We start from the raw sequence: 21,380 nt of genomic DNA, 5'->3' as shown, positions 1-21,380 counted from the left end.
AGAGTATCAGCTGTCCTATAAAATTTTGGAGATAGTAAAGCAAAGCCTCGCTTGAGGCTTTCATGTCTTTTGTTAATAAAATCTTGTTGGTGATCATCTTTCATTCACCTGTTTTGTGTAAAACTGTATGAATCATTCAGCAGATTATTTGCTCCCCCTGGACATTGCTTTTGTCTCCTTGCATTAGTCCCTCAAGACACCACATTTAAATTGCATGTGAAGAGCCATTTGTTTAGCTCTCTCCTTGAAGAACTCATTTTAAAAAATATTTTCCCATTTGTGTTAACAAAACATCATTAGAAAACCTGAGCTGTATCAATTCAGCTTTATGTCTTGATGCTTCACTTCAATAGTGCTTCTACCCTGTATGTGAGCAGCAGCAGTCTCTGCTTCCAATGGAGCTCAAAACACTTCAGCAGTTTTATAACAAGAAATACACTTTTCCCAAAATTGCAGTTCTCAGGCCAAATTCCTACCCATAAATTCATTGACAGGCAAGTTGCAAACCAAATAAAAAGAGTTCACACTGGAAACCCTGACAAGTCTTTGACAGCAGCAGTGACCCTAGCACAAAGCTTTCCATGGCAGACAGGATGAAGAAAGCTGTACTCTGTACACTTTATCTGGAAAACAGCTCTGCTATCCCAGTCAATATTCCCACAGTTCCTTTTATTCCCATGAATGAGAAATTCAGTATAAAAGCACATAGTACAAACAAGTCTGTGGTGTCTAGTATAAAATAAATAATTAAACTACAGTAACCACGAAATTGGATTTGCATGGGAGGAGCTTCCCCCTGTACAACATAAATTGTTAACAGTTATTTGAGAGCCATTTCCTTGCAGATCTTGGATAAGGGAAGCTGTGGGGTTTACTGTTTTGCAGGGACCAGCATTCACCACATCAAGGTTCCACCTGATGCAAGTCAAAGTACCCAAACACAGTACTCGCTAATATAAACTGGCATGCAATAAAATATTTATGTTTTGGTTTTTTAGCTTCTGATCACTGCACCCACTTAGAAAGAATGAATTATGAATTCTCAATAGATGGTGCTATAAAGAAAAGTGCTAAAAAAGAAAACCAAGATCTGTGCATCAGACCACAACATGCAGCTCTAACAGGCCTTTTCACATTGTATATTCCAAAACACCTCAGGAAAGCTGGTAAGTGTTATCTCCTGCTTTACACATAAAGAAGCAAAGAATAAATTACCTTCCTAAGGCCATGGATCAATAAAAATGGAAAAAGGACTGCCTGAGTCCCAAGTCGACACGCAGTGCCCTTTCCACAGGGCTTCGCTGCTCTCTCCACCCACAGATATTTTCAGGACACAGACATGCAATCTCCTAAATCATGTAACAATTTTTCAGCTTAATCTGCTGTAGAAGATTTTACAAGCAAAGCGGTCTGAGGTCTGCTTTTACAGACTGCACAGTGGGGAGCTGGGCACAGTGCCAGCTCCCAGCTGACAGCTAAACATCAAGGCACCAGGATACTCAAAAAATGGCACTGTTTTTGATCAACACTACCAAAATGGGAAGCTCTTTCTCAGATGCCTTCAGAGGTACAAGAGCCAGGTGCACAGAGGGATCAGGGTCAGTGACACAGGACCTCACTGAGCATGGAAATTGAATTGTCTCTGGATATGTACTCAACCAGAGGGGCCAAACACAGCCTTGAGCTCTGTGCACACCAAACTAAAGGTATGGGCAAATGAAGAGGGCACACTTACAAACTAAAGTGAAGCATGTGGTGAGCTAGTCTATGACAAACAGCTGACAGCTTGACAGTTCAGCTCTCAGCAAGAAGGGGTAAAGCATTTTCATTGGGGCTATTCCAAAATTTGCAGTCTGAGATTATCGCTGCTAAGCCCAGGCCTTCACTTCTCTGCTGCTCATCTGCTTGCACTCTTAACACTGCCACTCAAAACTAGATGAAAGGGTCATAAAACAAGAAAGGAGAATAACAGCAGTGAAAAAAGTTCAGAATCAATATTACTTGAACAAAGAGGGCTTTCACGGGGAAAAAAATGAAAAACCAACACATAAATTCAGTGTGGTAGGAAGAGGAGAAAAACACCTACAGAAGCATGGGAAAGAGGATATGAGAGATTACAGAAAAGTCTGTAGAAAGCCTCTCCCATGAGAGCTGCTTTAACAACTGAAGGATATCTGTGTTGTCATGTCCCAGCAGCCCAAGCAGAGACTGCACAGCGTTCAGCTCCACCAGCAGGTGATACAGGCCGGGCATCGTCGCGATCACGTGCATTTCCTGAATGATGTCATTTAAATCCAGTTCTGACTCCATAAACCTGAGGCAAGACAAAAAAGGATAACGAAAAGGCAAGAAGACACCACTACCTTCCAGGAGACACCATGTAGGACTTGTCAACCCAGGTGCACATGGCACCAGCACCCCAGGTGCACCAGGCACTATCCTCCCTGTCCTATACCTGCCCCTTGAAGTCTAATCCTGCAGCAGCATAAACATTTCTACTGTATAATTTACATAGAGTAAATAAGCACATTTATTCCAATTTTGTAAATCAGTTCTAGAATTTCAAGAAGAAATTAAAATCAAGATGCTGCAGCCACACATGAGAAAACCTGCAGAGAAAATTCTGCAGAGCGCTGCACCTTCCCTAGCTAGCACATATTAGTATGTGGGTTGTAGGAGTCTGAAGTCCATAAAAATAATCTGGTAAGGGAAAGGACAGCAAACTGGACAAAAAATAAAGGCATTGAACTGTAGGAAGAAATCCCTTTAATGTGAATAACAGAACACCTTGAAGGGAGGAAGAGGCTTCAAGAACACAAACACACTTCTGGCTCTCTGAGCCCATCCAGCTGTTCTGCTCACCACAGCACTGGGTAACATGAAATTATTTCTTCCCCACACAAACCTCTGGCTGGTATGCAAGCACACGCCTTCACATGAAATGATGGAATGAAACCTTTCATTATTGCTGATGATGGTTTTTGTGCTGCCAGCCATATATTGACCCCACCAGAGTCTCAACAAAGCCATTTTTAATTAACAAAGTCAGTTTCAAATAATATTTAGAAGAAAGGCAATAACTGCCGTTACATAAGCCTTATGTAACTGAAAACATCTCTATATTCCACCAATTGATTTAGGCTTACACCTAAAATCAAAGGAAAAAGAGTTAAGCATAGTCTTACTTCTCCGGATTATCGGGAAACTTGATCCGCAGCTCCTGGTTTTTGTAGGACCGCTTCTCAAAGGTGAGAATCATCTTCTTCACTGAACTTTCATCCAAAGGTTCCTCCTGACCAAATCAGAAAAGGCAGAAAAGTGAGCTTTGGATGGCTGGAGAAAATATCAGCAATTTGATGAGACTGCAGCCAGGCCCAGGGCCCTGGGAATTCCAGCCAGCTCTGGAATGTCACTGCAGAGAGCTGCCAAACACCTCACATGCCATCACTACCCATTCCAGCTCAGACCTCGAGCTGCTCTGTTACACCTGTTAGAACCTGGCAGCACCAGTTCATATCAAGGTTTTTTTTGCTTCTGACATAGAGGAAACCTGCACTCACAGCCTGTGCCCAGGGAGAGCTTCTCTGCAGAAGTCCCTTGTGCTATTGTAAGTCTACATTTAACTGCCCTGAATTTATGTTCTTCCGCATTTTCCTCACTTGGATAAGCTTTCACTGCTATCTTAAAGCCTTTTCCTGAAGAAAAAAAAAATAAATCAATATTCTACTCTAGTATTTTCTCTTTATTTCGTAAATGCTCCTAAGGTGTTTCTCAGCTGGAGTTGTATATTTACTGTACAGCAGCAATGCAACCTTGGCTGCCTCCCTGACACCTACAAACATTTTCCTTAGTTTATGACTTTAATGCACTTCTTTTATTAAAAAATTGATGATACAGATTTCCCTGTGTAACCTCTTCCCTCTCCTCTGACTGTGTTACAACCACCATTTAAGAGAAGCTCTTAAAACAAAAACCAAACCAGACACCCTCCCATCTTCAGCCAAGTTTTGCGCCCATCCCCTGCTCAGCTGCTGCTGGTGTTGCAGATTCTTTGGTCAGTGACTCTAAGCAGGAACCTGGTATGAGATAGAAAACTTCCAATTCTTCAGCAAACTCCATTACAATAACAAGAGCCCAGCCTTCAGTTATGATTGGATTTCCTCCGTTCCTCTGCCCAACCTGTCTCATTGCCATCCCACTCATGTCACCATCCCATTCAGCCAATCAATACTACAGTGCCCAAAGCACATTCTGCTTGCAGTGGGATTTCAACCCGCACATGCTGACACTGCTTCCTTCTGTTCCCTTTGATTCTTTGCTTCCTCTAACACATATCACTACGATATCTCCATTAGGATCTGCTTTGTATCTGGTATTGAATTTGCATTCAGCATTGCAGTGTCCTACAGATTAGCTTCTTCACATCAAATTTACTGGGACAAAGCACATTTTAATGGCACTTATATTAACTGCAGTCCAAAGTAATAAACAAGAGATTTGAGTTCTATAGAAAGCCTGGACTTTCAGCCTGTAAAATGTCTGGCTGGGAGGACTCCACTTGACAAAGATGAGGGTCTGGCATACTGCAGGAATCCACAAGACTCCAGCAAATCAGAAGGACTCTTCTCTCAATCCATCCTCCCTGGAGCTGAAATGCTACAGAAATCCTGCATTATCTTTCTCTGCTATCAGCAACAACTGTCATGGCAATAGCTCAACATCAAAAAAAGAGGGAGATTCTCAAAGACAGATGCTGGCAATGCTGTATACAAAGGACAATGATATTTTACAAAGCTACACGATTCTGCAGTGGTGAATATCACTTGTTTTTTTATCAAACAGGACACAGGCAACAGGAAGCAAATATCTTCTAGATTTATACCAATCCATGTGTCACATTTATAAAGTGATCTTTTCCCTGGCCCTTGGCAGAAAGGCCAATGCAGCATTGGATTTCTGTCTCCAAGGCTTGAAATCACTTACCCTTGACAGCTGCCACCCCCCTCCTCTGACCCAAGACCTTTCTTGTACAGAAGAATGTTTGTTTATTTGCTGCTGCTGCTGCACAGCTACAAAGAGGGGGAGAAGCTGCATGGTTGGGGGTACTGATGAAAACAACAGTCAGGAAATTGGTTAGAACACAGAAACTGTTTCCTAAAAATATACTTTGGAAAGCAATCTGGGTATTCTCAGACCAGAGATTAGACTTGAAAGCCCTCTCCCTTCTGCCTCCGCTTTAAATCTTCAGCTGATATATTTGAGAAATTTGAAATTAATGAACACCTCGCAGGGCAGGAAAGCAGACCCACAAACTGAAGCTGTATGAGCACAGAAAAATCACGTTAAGCCTCACCACCTACATGGCAAGAAATGAAAATCACAGAGAAGGGGTTTGGGGTTTGGTTATTTCTGCTGCCTCTCCTTTCCCAGAGGACTTACTTCCTCATCTTCCTCTTCTCCATCCCTCTCAATTATCTGAAGAAGTTTCTTCTTCTCATCATCAGTTTCTTCCAGGGCAGCAGACTCCTCTTCCCTGTGACGACCATGCTCTCGGGCACTGGCTTGTTTCCGACGTGCTTTGATTTCCTCTTCCTCTTCATCACGGGGTCTTTTTGTCCCTCTGTTAGGCTGAAGTCAGAGAAATAAAAGGTGAATGAATACAAGTGTTTAGTGACCCTTGCAAACCAGAATACCAATATTACAAGCCATACTGAGGAAATTCTTACAAGTTTAAAAGATTTGCTTACACGACACTTAACAACTCTGAAAACTGGAAAGGAAATTAATTTAGTGAAGTGGAACATCACATGAGTAGATGAATGCCTCTGCCAAGAGCTGTGTCAACATCCTACCTTCTTTGATCTATGAACACAATTCACAGGAAAATATCTTCATAGACAGCAAGGACAAGGAGTGCACAGACAAGGAGTGGCCGAACAGCCCTGCTCAGTGGGGCACAGCTGCCCATCAAGGAATCCCAATCTGCTGACTCAGCTGAGACAACCCCACATTTCACAGCCAGCAGACTGATATACTCAGCAGACAGCAGGGAAAGATAATTTTTTACCCACAACATATACAAGATTATATTGAATTCCTGTGTGCCTCCCATTTCACCCCTATCCTTCTGTCCCAAGTCTGCTAACAAGTAAAAGCAGAATCAGCCCAACTCAGAGTAGGCAGGACAAAGAATACTGCTGCTTGCTGCAGCTCTGCAGGGGCTTGGCACGGGATTAAACAGCGCCCAAACCATCACGGTTTGCTTGGAACAACCTACTGTTTTATTCCACTATTTCTAGCTGATTGTCAAAATTAAAAGTAATTCACCAAGGACAAGAAGAAGTCCATTAATCCTAATCCCATGTTTTCATTCAGGCAGAAAGGGATAAAAGCATTTGCAACAGAAGAAAAACCTTTCCCTTCAAAAACTACAAGGACATTAAATTTGGTTTCTTACATTTCTGAAGGACAACCAAGCTGGAATAGGAGTACTCTATGCTCTATAACTACAGCAAAACAAAGCTTAATTCTTTACTATTTAAAAGGAGTCTATGTATCAAGAATAATAAAATAATAACAAAAATACTTTTACTTTACATCACTGCTCAAGTGATGTACAAAATCACTTGGTAGGTGATTTTGTAACCTCATTAGGTCTAACACATGTCCATCTTAATTTATAAAATACCACCTGGCAGGCAGCCCCTTCTGCTCTGTGGTACCCTTTGTCTAAAATGGCAAAAGTCAAACCAGGCTTCCATGAACACAGGCCCTGCTTTTATGTGAGACTGAGATCCTCCTCATGTTTGATCCAAAGAAAGGTGCAGAGGAAATAAGTGACAGTGTCATTATCCCTCAAGGTCTGGCACTAGGTTGAGCATCAAGATGGGAATTTCCAGCTCCCTGGCAGGTTAGGAACTTTTGGGCTGCAGAGGGTAATAAACCTTCCAGGCTCCTAAGGGAATCCAGCTATGGTTCCAGTTCCACCACATGCTGCACCAGTGGCACAGCCCAATGACAAGCTGGTAAATCATCTGCTCTGGAGAAAATGCTGCTTTCAGGAGATGTAAAAAAATAAAGCCCACCCCGCCAGCCCCAAAAAGCACATGAGGAGTTAATTATAGTTAAGAAGCAGGCCAGACAGCAGCCTAGCTGGGATCGCCTTGTTTTCAGGGTTACCACCTTGTCACCACTTTAGGGAAGATGCAGAATCAAGTTTCCCAGACAACACATTAGCACAAATCAGAGCTGTATCTGCTCACTCCCAGGCAAACCTGTTCAAGCTCTGTTATCTGTCTCTTTTCTCCCTATATCTTCTCTGCCATTTCCATTACAGATGGTACATTCCTGACTTAAAACCCTTCTAAAGTGCCTCCATGCACTTTTAAAGCAGTTACTCAGCTCATAATTCAATAGCCATGACGTGGAAGCATACCCAGAGATTCTGTGAAATGAAAAATTTATTTGCTTGGAGGGTTTTGTGGATTAGGTTTTTTTTTAAGCAGATTCCTATTACTTATCTTCTAGGTACATTAAAATATAATTTCACATAGATCCATTTGGAAAAAAATGTGTCATTGACAACAACTAATAATTCAAACACTCCCTGAGCAACCAGCAACCCCATAAAAAGAATAAGGAAAAGGTGCTCTTCTAAATGACATCATCCAAGAAAAAAACTTCAGTAAATCCACACTCCTTACTCGATGTCCTTGATGTCACAAGGGGCCCTGCCCCTTCCTACATCCTTCCATTCGCTCCTGGGTAATACCCTACTCATCCTAAACCATCTTTAACAGATTAATGTCACAAACACAAATACAACAATTAATGACATAAATCCCGAAATTTACACCTAAATCTCAACAAGATTTGCCATGGATGTTCTTAATTTGGAATTAGAATTTCAATCCTCACTCTAATTTCTAAACATTAAAAAGGACCAAAGCCCCTGGCAAGCCTGAGGTGTAAGGAGAGGCTGAGGGAGCTGGGGGTCTGTCAGATGCAAAGTAATGTGCCATAGGAAGGGACTGCATCCTAGAACAAAACCTAAATTAAAACTCCCAATCATGAAACCATCCCCATTTCCTCTGAGTACACAATCCTCAAGATCAGAATTTACACCCTTGCTTCCATCTCAATTATTTTACCCTTTTTTGTATTTATGCATTGCTGGGGGAGGCGTCTCTAACACACAGCAGAATCATTATGATAAATCATGGAAGTGCCCCGCGTGCGATCATTAACGCTGCCAGCAGCCTGGCAATAGGCAGTAATTGAATTCTGGGCAAACGCTATTAAGCAGGCATTAAGGCTTTGCCTCTCTTTATTGATGTTATGCAAAACCTCGCTAAGAACATTGCAGTTCCCAACCAGCACTTATTAAAGCCACAAAACCAAGGCCCAAGTGGAACACCTGGGTCCTGCTCATTCCACAAGAGATGCACAGTCATGAACAGCTGATTTAAGGCAGGCATTAATTTCTGTTCATTGATTTTCATCTTGGGTTTGCACTTGTGTTTTGCAAAGGACTGTTACCAACTAGCAAGAATTTAGCTCATAGGTTGCTGCCCCGAGCCTGGTGCATTTCATTCAGCAAACACACAGATTGTGTCCTCTTGGGGTCCGGGTGTCGAGGTGACCCAAGAATGTAAAAGTCCTCGTTTCCCAGCCCGCATGGCCAAAGAAGAAGTCGGAATGCGTAGGGTCAGCTTCTCAAGGTTGTTTATTTTCTCTTATTTATAACATTCTTTCTCTGACCTGCTGAGCTCTCTCTAGCAAGTCGTCCATGGCATTCTGTCTGCCCTCTAGGGCGGTGTTCACATTTTATACTAAAAACTATGTGTACTATGTTTACAATAACATGCCAATATCTATCATTTATGTTGGACAGTGTGTCTCTACCTCAAACCAATAGAAAAGTGTCACCATCACATCAAGACATGGAGGACAAGAAGAAGGAGACGAAGGTCAGGACACACACAAATCCCTCCATCTTGTCCCCTGAACCCCATTCTAAAAACCCCAAAATTCTACTTTTTCACCCTGTGTTAATTCAGCTACCACACTACTCAAACCCTTGTGGCTTGTAATTCCTCACACAAAGTTGGCAGTTTTTCCCATGGGCTAAAATCAAAGCCACAGGTGTTTTTGACTTTGTGCCAGGGTCTCGAGACAGCCAGGGCAGCCAGAGGGATGTCCTGGGTTCCCACAGTGTCCAAACACATTTATTTAACCAATTCCATAGCTTCAGAGACATCTGCACAAGTTCTGCCTTTCTGGTAGAAAAAGTAAAGTTAATCATTTGATAAACAAAATGTGAGGTTTTTTTACTTAGTTGTGCTAAGGTGAATCTGGCAAGAAGTTAGAATTCATTAGAAAATGCACAAGAAAAGCATTTTTCAATTGTTATGTTAGCTAAGCTTAATTCTGTTCCTGATGAATGCAGGGCATTCACAGTAATTTATTCAGCAGGCATTTTCATTTAAATCTAACACTGATAGCACCACACAAAAACCAATGAATACAAAAGGGTTTAAAAAAAGCTACTGTTTATAAAATATGATAAAGTAAACAGAAGCTGGTAATTGGGAACGGGAGAATTATCTTTCCCTTTCCCTTGTAGTCCTCCTGTACTGGTTGTGTCTGTTAGCTGCCAGACACTCCCTGGGGCCCAGCCTTTGGGTACAGACTTTCCCCAGACACACCTGACACAGGTCCTGGTCTATGCACAGCCAGGAAAGGCCAAGCCTGACCTCGGTGTGGGCAGCAGGAGCAGCACCAACCACGTGTGCCAGGAGGAACAAGGAAACAAAGTCCTAAATCAAAGCACAATAATCTGCCAGCGCCCCTGGGCTCCCTCCAAGCAGTGATTGCACATTAATATCAGGGTTAAGTACGCCACAAAATCAGAACGCACATTTCTGACAATCCTGATTGCTTCAGCCTTTGCCAAACATAAGGAAGGATTAGAGAGGTATCAATAGTTTCATATTACTCAGGAAATACTCAGGAGTTTCATATTACTAAGGTATCTGTTTTGTAAGTAACCTCATTACTGTGAACCTCAGAAATTTTTTCTTAATGAAGTCTGAAATAAATCTTCATAAATGATGCAGTTTCTGTGTCCACATCCCAGCCTGCTCCAAAGAGCCACTCAGAAAGCAGCACAGCAGCTGTCAGTTTGGGATCCTAATCTCCAGAGGAATCTTCAATGACTTCCTAATTTTGTTTCTAATGTTTGTGATAAACCAGGCAACTATCAATCTCACTTTCCCGTGCTTTTTCTTCCTGAGGCATGACACACAGTATTTCTAAACGGTGCAGGGTCTGAGTGCTAAAAACTGGAAGAACTGGTACCCCAGGAAAATCAGAAATCTCAGAGATCCAAGAACTCCAAGATCACGCAATCTGAGGCAAATGCAATGACAGGTGCACACTGTATCCACATGAATACAGATTATTCACTGCAGAGGGAATGAACCCCTGTGCCCTCCAGCCTCCCTTGCGAGGCTCTGAACCACCCAAGGAACACATCAGGGAGGCGCAGGACAGGGATCTTTCTTGACACCCTCTGGTTTGGTGGTCAGAGACAGCACATTGGGAAATAAACTAGAGATTCACCTGCCACCCTGTGAGAGCACCAAGACAGCTCTGGCAGCATGGGGATGTACTCCCAGGAGCAGAGCCAAGGGATGAGGCAGACAGCTGAGCCAATGTCGGCTCCTTGTTTTAACTGCCGCCAGGAGAGGAGCTGCTGGGGTAACAATGCTGCAAGTAGTCAACAACCAGCTCAGCTGAGCTGCCCCTACCATCAGATGCATCTGTTACATTGCAAATTGACAGCAAATTATCCGTCCCAGCAGCAGAAATGAAGATGTGCCCCCGTGGATACACAGAGATCCATCCCCGTACACACCGCACTCAACCCCGCCAGAGCACGGGGAGATGGCCCAGCACAGTGAAGGCAGCTCTCACCCCATCCCCTACTGCTTCTTCTGCTATTTGATTTTACTGACATTCCAGCAAAAAATCAGCGCTTTGCAATGATTACTGACGGTGATGAAATCTGCCTTTAATGAGAATTCAAATAATCTCCCTTATTCCCTCCCAAGACAACTGAAAGAAGACTCTGAATAGCCCCGGTGTCGGCTTTATCCTCTTAATTACCCTCTGTAATCAGAGACCAAACACGGAGGATCCGGGCAAACAGCAGCAATATTTAATCATCACTTTAGACCATCTGCAACTGTTTTGCAGCAACACATAAAGTTTATGGATTCCTGAGCTTTGTATAAATGGCCAGGTGCTGTTTAATTGTATTTCTTGTTGCAAGAGGTTTCTTTTCCCGTTCTGGCAGACACTTGGTGCTGAATTGGTGGCACGGTGCCTGCAGTCTTCCACGCCAAGTTTGGCTCTGAGGGAGAACATCTTCTTACCGAAGCAAGGGCACAGATTACACATTTAGAGGAGAAAATTCAAAACACTGTAAGAGGAAAGCAATTATTTTGGGTTGTGCTGAGGGAGGTTGAGAAGACCAACTCATTTGCAGCAAGAGATTAAAATCAGAGAGCTGAGGCACCACACCACCTCCTCGACAGCCGGTACCATCCCTGCAATGAGGACAGCCAAGGAGACCTTGAGCCAGCCCACAGCTCAGCCCAGAGCAGGGAAGCTCCCAAATCCAGGGCTGGAGTGGGCCAGGAGCTGCTGACTGAGCTGCCAAGCCACCCTCCCCAAAGGCAGAGCCTGACCCACAGGATGGGAGGCAGTGAAATCTGCTGTTTCCAACTATTTTTCCCCACCTCTGAGCAGGAAATGCCCTCACGGAAGGGAATCTCATTTTCTCAGAACCAGAGCTATTTGTTTGCCTTCTGCTCCTCCACTTCTTTCACCTGTACTCAGCATTGCCCCCAGTTCTGGAGGTCTGAATTCAGCACCACTGACTTCCAATGCTCACTAAAGCATCACCTCTGCTACTGACACAAGAAGCACCTGCATTCAGCTGTGCTGTCCAGGAGAGCACAGAGCCAGGATAAATCCTTCAGGAACTATTTCAGCAGTTGGCTGAAAGCTGCAGAATGCTTTTCCCCACAGCTAAGAACAATTTTAGCAGCAAGAAATGAAATTAAAATTTAGATACCCTGCAGCTAAGCAGCACTTCTTTACCTCGACAGAACAGAGCCCCCACTGTCACAAGCAATCACCCCCTCACCGTGCTGAAAGCTGCACAAAACCCAAGAGAGCAAAGCAAAGTGGATGGACACTTCCCTCCAGAGTGGAGGGAATCCTGGGGAGTTCACATTCTGAGAGCAAGAGAAAAACCAACTAACAAAACCCCAAACTGGAACTTGGTTTAGAAATGACAACGTTCATTCAGGTTTATCTCTGTGCCTTAATCTGCATCCCAGACATGTAAGGGATTGCTAAACCCCAGATGGGGTGGAGAAGGCCAAAGAATCAAAGGAAGGTAAGAAATGAAAATTCTAATTTGATGTTGAAAAATCACATTTGAAAAGGACAGGGAATTAGAGAAGTGGAGTAGATGTCAGACCAGCAGGGCTGTGCTGTTGGACGCAGCAGGATGTGGAAGGATGTCTGAGACAGAGCAATCCACAGAAGGAAACATCCTGGAGATTATCAAGGAAGAATCCAGTGGAGCTCTCAAAGACAGACTGCCCCAGAAACTTCAATACCATTGGGAAAACTGCCGAGAAACTTCTCAAACCCAACAGCAACTTCTCTTTTTTCCCTGAGCATCTCCAAACAACACGTTCCCAAAGCACACACATGGAGTGAACAGCAAGACGCCCCCTTCACTTCCCCCCTGTGCCCCAAGGGAGGGGCAGCGAGTCCCACCAGGAATTCTGTGCTCTCAGCTGGGGAGCAGACCTGGCCACTCTTACACAGCTGATAATGCCTCGGGGCCTTTTCCTCACCCAGGGAAACCCCACGGCCGCAGCCGGGCTGAGAACTGAAGCAAAGGCCGGCATTATCCCAGGCAAGGCATCCAAATGTTCCTGCAGTTCCTACCTTCATTCCCTGTTCCACAGGGAACACCCGAAATCTGCTCCTGGGACAATAAATCAACACACAAGGAGCCATCAGTGACCGCAGGGCAAGGGAAGAAAACGCACCGAGTAAAGGCAAACTTTTTTACAAAGACAACTTTTTTTAAACATGTTTTGATAAAAATGAAATGAAATAGGTTTTGTCATAAAACAGGGAGGAAAAGACATGCTAGAACAGCCACGGAGCGAGCTCGGGCGGGCACCAATCTGCCCATCTGCGGCCGAAACGACACCGGCAAAGCCGCGGTGCCGCGGAGCCCCCGGCAATCGGCTCCTACCGGGCACCGCCGCGCCGAAGAAGGGGAGAGACCCCCAGAACTCAGCGACACTTTAACCAGACCCCGTGCGAGCGCACCGAGTGCGGCCGGTGAGGCCCCGCACGGTGGCCGCCCCAGGCCCGCGGCCGCACCGGAGCTGGAGCAGCATCGCTGCCGCCGCAGCGGGGCCACGGACGAGGGCACCTCCGCGCTGGCGGCCGGAGCGCAGGGGACCGTGACACCCCCAACACGGCCCAGCCTCCCGAGCTCACCTGGTAGCTGAGCAGCTCCCCCACGTCCATCGCACCCACCGGGCCCCGCCACCGGGAACCTGTCGCAAACCACCGGGGCCGCGCGACACCTGCCGCAAGGCAGACAGCGCAGGCCGGGTGGCGGGGAGCCACACTGCCGGAAAGCGAGGCGAAGGGAGCAGTGCCGGAAAGGGAGAGGAGGGAGCCGCCACACTGCCGTAAAGCGGCGCGGGGCTGTCGCAAACGGGAGTGGGTTCACCCCCGCCCCTCGCGGGCCCCGGGGCAGGGCTCGGGGGCTCCCCGCCTGTCCCCCGGTGCCTCATAGCTCAGAGCGGGGCTCCCCGCCTGTCCCCCGGTGCCTCATGGCCCAGAGCGGGGCTCCCCGCCTGTCCCCCGGTGCCTCATAGCTCAGAGCGGGGCTCCCCGCCTGTCCCCCGGTGCCTCATGGCCCAGAGCGGGGCTCCCCGCCTGTCCCCCGGTGCCTCATGGCTCAGAGCGGGGCTCGGGGGCTCCCCGCCTGTCCCCCGGTGCCTCATGGCTCAGAGCGGGGCTCCCCGCCTGTCCCCCGGTGCCTCATAGCTCAGAGCGGGGCTCCCCGCCTGTCCCCCGGTGCCTCATGGCCCAGAGCGGGGCTCCCCGCCTGTCCCCCGGTGCCTCATAGCTCAGAGCGGGGCTCCCCGCCTGTCCCCCGGTGCCTCATAGCTCAGAGCGGGGCTCCCCGCCTGTCCCCCGGTGCCTCATAGCTCAGAGCGGGGCTCCCCGCCTGTCCCCCGGTGCCTCATGGCTCAGAGCGGGGCTCCCCGCCTGTCCCCCGGTGCCTCATGGCAGGGCTCGGGGGCTCCCCGCCTGTCCCCCGGTGCCTCATGGCCCAGAGCGGGGCTCGGGGGCTCCCCGCCTGTCCCCCGGTGCCTCATGGCCCAGGGCGGGGAGAGGACGGCACCCGGGCGCAGCCCCGGAGACAGGAGGGCCCGCCCTGCCGCGAGCAGCCGGTGCCGCGGGCGAAGCGGGCACCGGCGGTCCCGTCCCCGCTGTGGCCCGGGAGCTGCTGTCACCCGCGGGGGGAGGCGACACCCAGCAGGGCCCCCCGAGCGCTGCCCCCCGGGCCGGCGGGGATCGGCGTGTTCTCGGGACACGCTTTCCACGAGGTTCCAAAGGCGCCGCGCTCGGGAATGCAGGCGGCGCTGCCGGCGGCCGCTGACAGCGCGCTGCTATTTATAGCCGCCGTCATCGACCGCTGTCACCTTGAAAACACGCCGGTAGCGGCAGGAGCGACGTGACGGCCCCTCTGTTTGCTGAGGTCGTGACAAATCGCTCTGTAATTCCACAAGATGCAGAACCCCAGAGAGACTGAGGCATTCCTCAATTTAACAAATAAGAATAATTAGGAGAGAGTCAACTCGGCCAAAAATCCTACTGAATTTATTTCAACTATGCTTTAACAAACAGGTTTTGAGCTAAAATAATTTTTCATAATGATCGCAGCTCTTATGCAGTTATCTCAGCAGGAGTCCAGTTTGAGAAATCTCAGAAAATTAAAAAAATACATAATGTTTTTGAAGGAGTCTCTCGCATCCCCCATTGTTTCAAGAAAATATAGGAGATCGGTCATGGCAAAATTAACTCAACAAATCTGCATGTTAAAGATCAGATAAATAGAAGATAATTATTAGCTCATCTGGCTTTGGGATATTGAGTGTTCAGATAATTCCCCGGCTGTTTTTGAGACCCTCGAGGGGTACTGGCACGTACTGGGAACAGCATTCAGCTACTGGGAAGCTTGACCCCCAGCCAGGATAACCACAACAAGCAGGTGTAGCACACACGCGGAGAGCAGTGGGGATAAGAACTGGCCACCCACAGACACACACAGAGTATGATGAGCTGCTCCTGCCCCGAGGCTTCCCCTGCACCTCATTCCCGCTGAGTGGAACAGCTCTGGGAGGAGCTGGGCGAAGGCAAAAACCATCCGTGACAAGCAGAGCCCCAGCCTGAGCACAGCGAGTGAGGCCGGCACCTTCGCCTCGAGCTTCTTGCTAAAGAAAGGGATGGAAAATGTTCAATTCGCCTCCCTGACAGGACTCAGAGGCCAGGGGGAACACTCGAAAAAACAAAAGCAGGAATTTGAAGAACCGAGGCAGCGCATTGCTGCCTGGGAAGCTCAGTTCTCATCCAGTCCTACAGGGCAGGATGCAATAACAGAATTTTCATCCAATAAGGTGAGTTGGAGCGCAGGGACAAAATACTGAATTAAAAGGTGAAACCAGGAGCAAAATCAAAGTATTAAAAAAGCTCTCAAGGAAATAAATGAAGGATGGAGACGAGCAGCTGAGTGGTAGGTGCTGCCTGGGGCTGGCACCAGCCTCTCCCAGGGGGAACATGCAACAAAGCTGGGTAAGAGGCTGAAGGCTCTGGATAGGCTGGAGCAAACCCTGGGACTTGGCTTGGTCGGGAGAACAAGGACTCCTGGCTTCCTATTCCCAGGGACCCACCTTCCACAGGTGATGGGGTGCCACCCTCAGGGCTGACCATGTTCCCAGGCCTTTCCTGACACTTTTCCCTGGCTGGGCACAGAGGAGCCAGAACCCAGCAGCAGCTGCAGAGGAGGCTTATGCAATGGTCTCAGCATGGAAACACCAGATCCTCATCCCAGCAAAGCAGGGCTGCAGGGGATGCTCAGAACCATGGATGCGAGGGAAGGTGGGAGGAGGAGGAGAGGAGGAGAATCCTGGTTTAATTTTTTTCCGAGTTCAGGTTTCAACCCAGACGCCTCGAGATCTAATTCCGAATAAATAATTGTACTGAGTAACCCAGGTCCCCCAGTGATTAACTAAACACACTGAGGCTCGCTGAAATTGAATTAGTGGTGTGCACTCAGCCGTTATTACCCTCCCCACGTCATGAATATTAATGAGGGGTTATTAAGAAATGTAAATGATGCCTCAGGGGGTTGGGAGCACAGGGGGTGCAGGGCCGTGCGGGCTGATATGACAAACCATTAGGAAAACAGCCTGATTGAAGCCACTTTTTAATTATGTCAGATCTCACTCTTTGGCGGGTGCAGCCGCGTTTCCGGATGCTTTCGTCTTTATTAAAATGAGAAAAAGGGAACAAGTCAGAGTGGAATGGGAAATGAGCCTTTGCATGGGGGAAGATTCAGCTGCCCAACAGCCTGGCATGTGGGGGGCACTGGGTCATGGTCTCCCCCTGGTTCAGCTCTGGCCAGGACACCCCCATGTTGACAGAGGGGGACACTGGCACCCCCACAGCACCTGCATCCCGTCCCTGGACCCCCAAAGTCCCCAGTTCCACCATGGCCCTGCTGCCTGCAGCCCCTTCCCTTGGTTCAGCCTTGCTGGGCAGTGGAGTGACTGCCACAGGCTCATGCATTTTAACAGGCTCTCACAGGGCTCCCCGCACCGGAATGGGAGCTGACAGGGCCAGCTGAGTTAATCAGAGTGGATAATGGAGGGAAAGAGAGAAATCTCAGCCCAAATTGCTGCAGAAATCATGAGCCGGGACTCAAAACCTCCGAATAAAGCAGCGATGATGCTTAAAGGGAAAGGCAGCAGTTCTCCCAGCCTGCTGTCCCACTGAAGCAGGAATGGAGAATGGCCACAGAGCCCCTGTCCTCCCACAGAGGGTAGGGGCTGCTGAACATTGAGGAGACCCTGTTCCCCGGCAGAGATGTGCCACTGGCACTGGGACAGGCATCGTGGTCCATCCAGCTCTGCTGCATCAGGGGGTCACACACCAAACAAAGCAGGCCAGGGGCTGTTCTTTGGAGGGCACCGTCAGATCAGATGCTTTGTTGGAGTGATGAGTATGGCACAAGCCTGGACCTGCTCCGCCATCCCAACACTCACTCCCGTCCGTGTGCTCACCCTCCGAGAGCATCAAAACCGGGTGCCTGGACAGGGCTGAGCCGCCAGCAAGGGAGCAATGGGCATCAGACGGAACCACAGCCCATCCCTGCGACCCGCCGGCATCACAGTGTCACCGCAGACAGATGGAGCAGTCTGGGACAGGCACGCACACGGAGTTCGTTGGGATTCAGGTCTCTCTGCCCTGATAGCTTCATAACACCAGGCTGCTGCTTAATTGCACCCGTAAGTGCTGGAATTACTGAAGGGTAAAATGCAAATGGTGTAACCTTTCCCGAGCTCACCCGGCACTGCTGTGCCGGCTCTGTGCCGAAGGGAGCTGCCTGAATCCCTTCCTGCTTCCTAATTGCTCAAAAGCTGCTGGGACGTGCCCTCCCCAGGCCCCAGGAGGGAGAGGACAGGCCCCTTATCAGAATTGTGTGCTGGTTCCCCTGAGCTGGAGGCACTGGGGAAGCCCTGGGAGCTGCCAGCTCCCCAGTCTGACCATGATACCCATTCCAGCCCCACAGCACCATGACCAGCTGAGCTGGGGCTGTGAAGGTGTAAGCACGGAGCAAAACACAGCCTGTGCCCTCCCTCTCCAGTGCCACCTTCCCACCCTGAAAATCTGGCACAGCTCCTGGCCAGGATCCCTGTGTGCTTGGTCCTGGGGTCCCGTGGTGCTGGATGCCAGGGCACAGCACGGCAGGAGCTGGAGGGCTCCAGTGCCAGCACAGGAACCCAGCCGTGGTATTACGGTTAATGAGATTTTCATGAACCTGCAAAGCATTTGGTGGGAGGGGTGGGGATGGGCCAGGGAAATTAAAGGTTGCTGACCTGTGAAATCAGGCTGTGAGAAGCCAGGCACTGAGCGGAGGGTAGATGGGGCTGGAGGGGGGAGGGAAGAGGAAGGTGCAAGAGGAGAGGGTGCCTGTGGTCAGGCTGTCCCTGCTCCCCACCGATGGCAATGCCATTCACTTTCCTGGTACAGTTAGAGGCTGGGTGCTGAAGCAGCACCTTATTTATGGCTCTACTTCCCTGAGATAAACTCCACAAAGTGTGACAATCAAAATTAAAGATTTCTCCAGAAAGGCAGCCTAGGGGAAATCACTGCTGTGGCCAGTGGAGATTTCCCAACGGTGACTTTTAAATTAAAGGAGAAAAAAATTTCTTTAATTTGGCAGCATGCATGGGATGCAGCTCACTGGGCACGTTATTATCCAGCTCAGCAAATGCTCCCAGAATTCACTCATGCTCCAAATTACCAATCTATCTGTGAGGCTGCACATCCCCACCTGTGCCAGCATCAACTGGCACTGGGGGGCTTTGTTCCAGCCGGGACTGGGTGTGCCCTGACACCCCAGAGCTAAGTCCTGGCAGCTGCCCCCTCCCCACACAACCCAGTTTTTCTGCCCGAGCTGGAACAGCTGCCTCATGTCCCCAGCGTAGGAGCTGCCCAAGGCCATGGGGAATGGTGGCGCAGGGAGTGCAGGCAGCTGTGGCCCTGCCTGCCCTGGCATAACTCTTCCCCTCCCTCTCCCCCGCCCCTTCAGGATGAAGCAATGAAATTATTTTTCTACTTGAGTAGTTTTCAATTTAGATTAAGAAAAATCTGCGCTCCGTTAGCGATGCCGCAGTAAATCACGCGCGGGCGGCACGGCGCGGCCGCAGCCCCATCGCTTATCGCCTGCAGACCTTTTTTCACATTGACAGGCTCTGAGTGTGACATTGAGCAGGGCAGCAGCAGCCTGGCAGGGACACTGCAAAGGGTGGGGGATCCCCACCTGGCACTCTATCTGGGGCAGCGCCCAGGGCAGGCAGGCACCCTGCGAAGGATCAGGCTTGCCACCATCCCATCCAGTCCCTGCCAGTCCCAGCATGGCTTGACAGCACGCTGGGGGCACACTAAGTGCCTGCTGCCAGCATCACTCAGTACTCCAGCAGCTCACCAAGCCCTTGCTCTTGCCCATCACCCAACACAGCTGTGACAGTGCCATCGCTGGCTGCCCTGCAGCCACACCACGAGCAGGGCCCATCCTCACGCTCATCTCAGCACTGCCGCCATGATCGTGCCAGCACCATCAAAAGGAGCATTTGACAGAAAACAAACCTTTTTTTTTCCCTCTGGTTCTTGCAGCTCATTTATCGCTGGCGCGGGGCAGGCGGAGCTGTCAGCGCCTGAACCTCACTCATCCGTTTAACCTTGGGGGAAGAAACACATTTGTGCCGGATAACGTGCATCAGATGGTGGCACCAGGAGCGCCTGTAGCTGCTGCGCCTGATGGATGGGCTACAGGGGCCTCGCCTGACCTGTGCTTGTATGTTATCTGCATTGCTGCGGGAGGCTTTTCATCACACCGACAGCTCCGGCAGCACCGGCCTGGCAGGAGCGACTCACCTCACCGGGAATGGCTGTGGGCACTGCAGCCAGAGGCACCCGGCCCCATGGCTGTACTGGCATCGTGGCACCTGTGGCAGCGAGCCACCATGCCAGAGGACACGTGTCAGGCTGTGCCCGCGCCAGATGCCTGGCTACGGCGGGGCTGGAGGGACAGGGAGAGCAGAGCTGGTGCCTGCCCTGCCGAGGGGACAAAGGACAGCCTCACTGCTGGCAGTGCCAACCAGGCCAGCTGAAAGGAGAGGCTAAGCTGCTGCACTTGTTCTTTGGGTGACATTTTGCCAGCAAGGGGTCCTGTGACAGTGACAGAGAGGGCATGGTGCTGGGCAGCCTGGAGCCCCAGTGACGGATGAGCACTGCCAAGTGCCGACACAAAAGCCATTTGGTGTAGGGAAATGATAGATGCTAACACTAATTTTAAGCACAGGCAGCCGAATTCCTCCAGACAGTCTCGGCACTCAGGATTTAGGGCACAGCTGCTGGGTTCAGATAAGGTGTGAAATCAGCCCAGCGTGCAGGGTGTTACTTGGTAATGAATGGCCGGTGATGGATGGGGGTGGCTCAGTGCTATAACCTCCACATTTGGAGCCTTTCAAATCTTTTGCCATCAATCTTGGTTGCTGCCAGGCACCAGGAGGAGGAGCCAAGAACTGGCAATGGGCACACACCGTGCCGGGTGAGCACCACAGTTTGGATTCCCCCTGCACCACTGGCAGGAATACTGGAGGGGTCTGAGAACAGATCCTGCCCAACTGGAGCAGTTAGAGCTGGTTTCTCCAGGACCACCAGCACCAGGACCACACACCACCTCTCCTTCCTCTTACCATGAAGCATTGCTGGCTGCTTCCACGTGCTGGCAGCAACCTGGTAAGGAAGGGGATGGTGAGGCATCCTGGTCTCCATGGGGACACCCCTGCTCATCCAGCACTGCCATGGTGAGCAGCCTCAGACCCACGTGGACAGCGCCAGCCCAAAATATTTATGGTGAAAGTGATGCTGGAAATGGCAAGTGCTGTGCTTGTCTGTAGCATTTAATCTTTCCTCTGACCTTATAAAAAAATCTATTTGTGTTGAGATTTTAAATTCACTTCCTAAATCATCCACTACAGGCTTCACACCGTATTAATTCCTCCTCAAGCAAATGAGTTTGGTATTTGTTCTTTTCCGGTACTGCCAAAGCCAGAGTGCTGGAAGGATGAATGCCATGCTCCCCTCAGACCTAATGCCTGTGCCCCAGCCAGCACTTTGTGTACCTTGCACCCCTGTGAGCAATGTCACCCTGTGTGCACACTCACCCCCACCCACAGCACCTTTGAAGGGATCCCATCTCCTCCAGCTCACAGGAGAGCTCTGAGCAGGATAGTCACTGCTGTCACCTCCCAGGAGAAGGAAGACTCAGAGGTGGGGGTGAAGGCCAGGGTCTGCACAGAGCAGCAGCCCCCCAGGCACCCTCCTGCCTCACGGGTCAGGGACTGCCTTGTGCCAGGGGACACGTGGCACTGCTGCAGCTGGAACAGATCCTTTAGAGGAGCACACCAACACAC

The 21,380-nt window shown here is 49.4% G+C and overlaps 1 protein-coding gene across 1 annotated transcript in view; it reads right to left on the bottom strand.

Annotated features, from left to right (window-relative positions):
• The window catches only part of CTNNBL1 (catenin beta like 1), a 48,099-nt gene extending 34,410 nt beyond the window's left edge, over positions 1 to 13,689 (bottom strand). Inside the window, exons 1-4 of the mRNA XM_068207682.1 lie at positions 13,600 to 13,689; positions 5,440 to 5,628; positions 3,186 to 3,292; positions 2,175 to 2,314 (exon numbers count right to left, since the gene is read on the bottom strand). Of these exons, the coding sequence (XP_068063783.1) occupies positions 2,175 to 2,314; positions 3,186 to 3,292; positions 5,440 to 5,628; positions 13,600 to 13,629 (466 nt within the window). The 5' untranslated portion in view covers positions 13,630 to 13,689. The remainder of the gene's footprint in view (positions 1 to 2,174; positions 2,315 to 3,185; positions 3,293 to 5,439; positions 5,629 to 13,599) is intronic.
• Positions 13,690 to 21,380: the final 7,691 nt, after the last annotated feature.

The sequence above is a fragment of the Anomalospiza imberbis genome, chromosome 17 (assembly GCF_031753505.1).
Source record: "Anomalospiza imberbis isolate Cuckoo-Finch-1a 21T00152 chromosome 17, ASM3175350v1, whole genome shotgun sequence".
Lineage (NCBI taxonomy): Eukaryota > Metazoa > Chordata > Aves > Passeriformes > Viduidae > Anomalospiza > Anomalospiza imberbis.
This window is presented reverse-complemented; position numbering and strand designations above follow the sequence as displayed.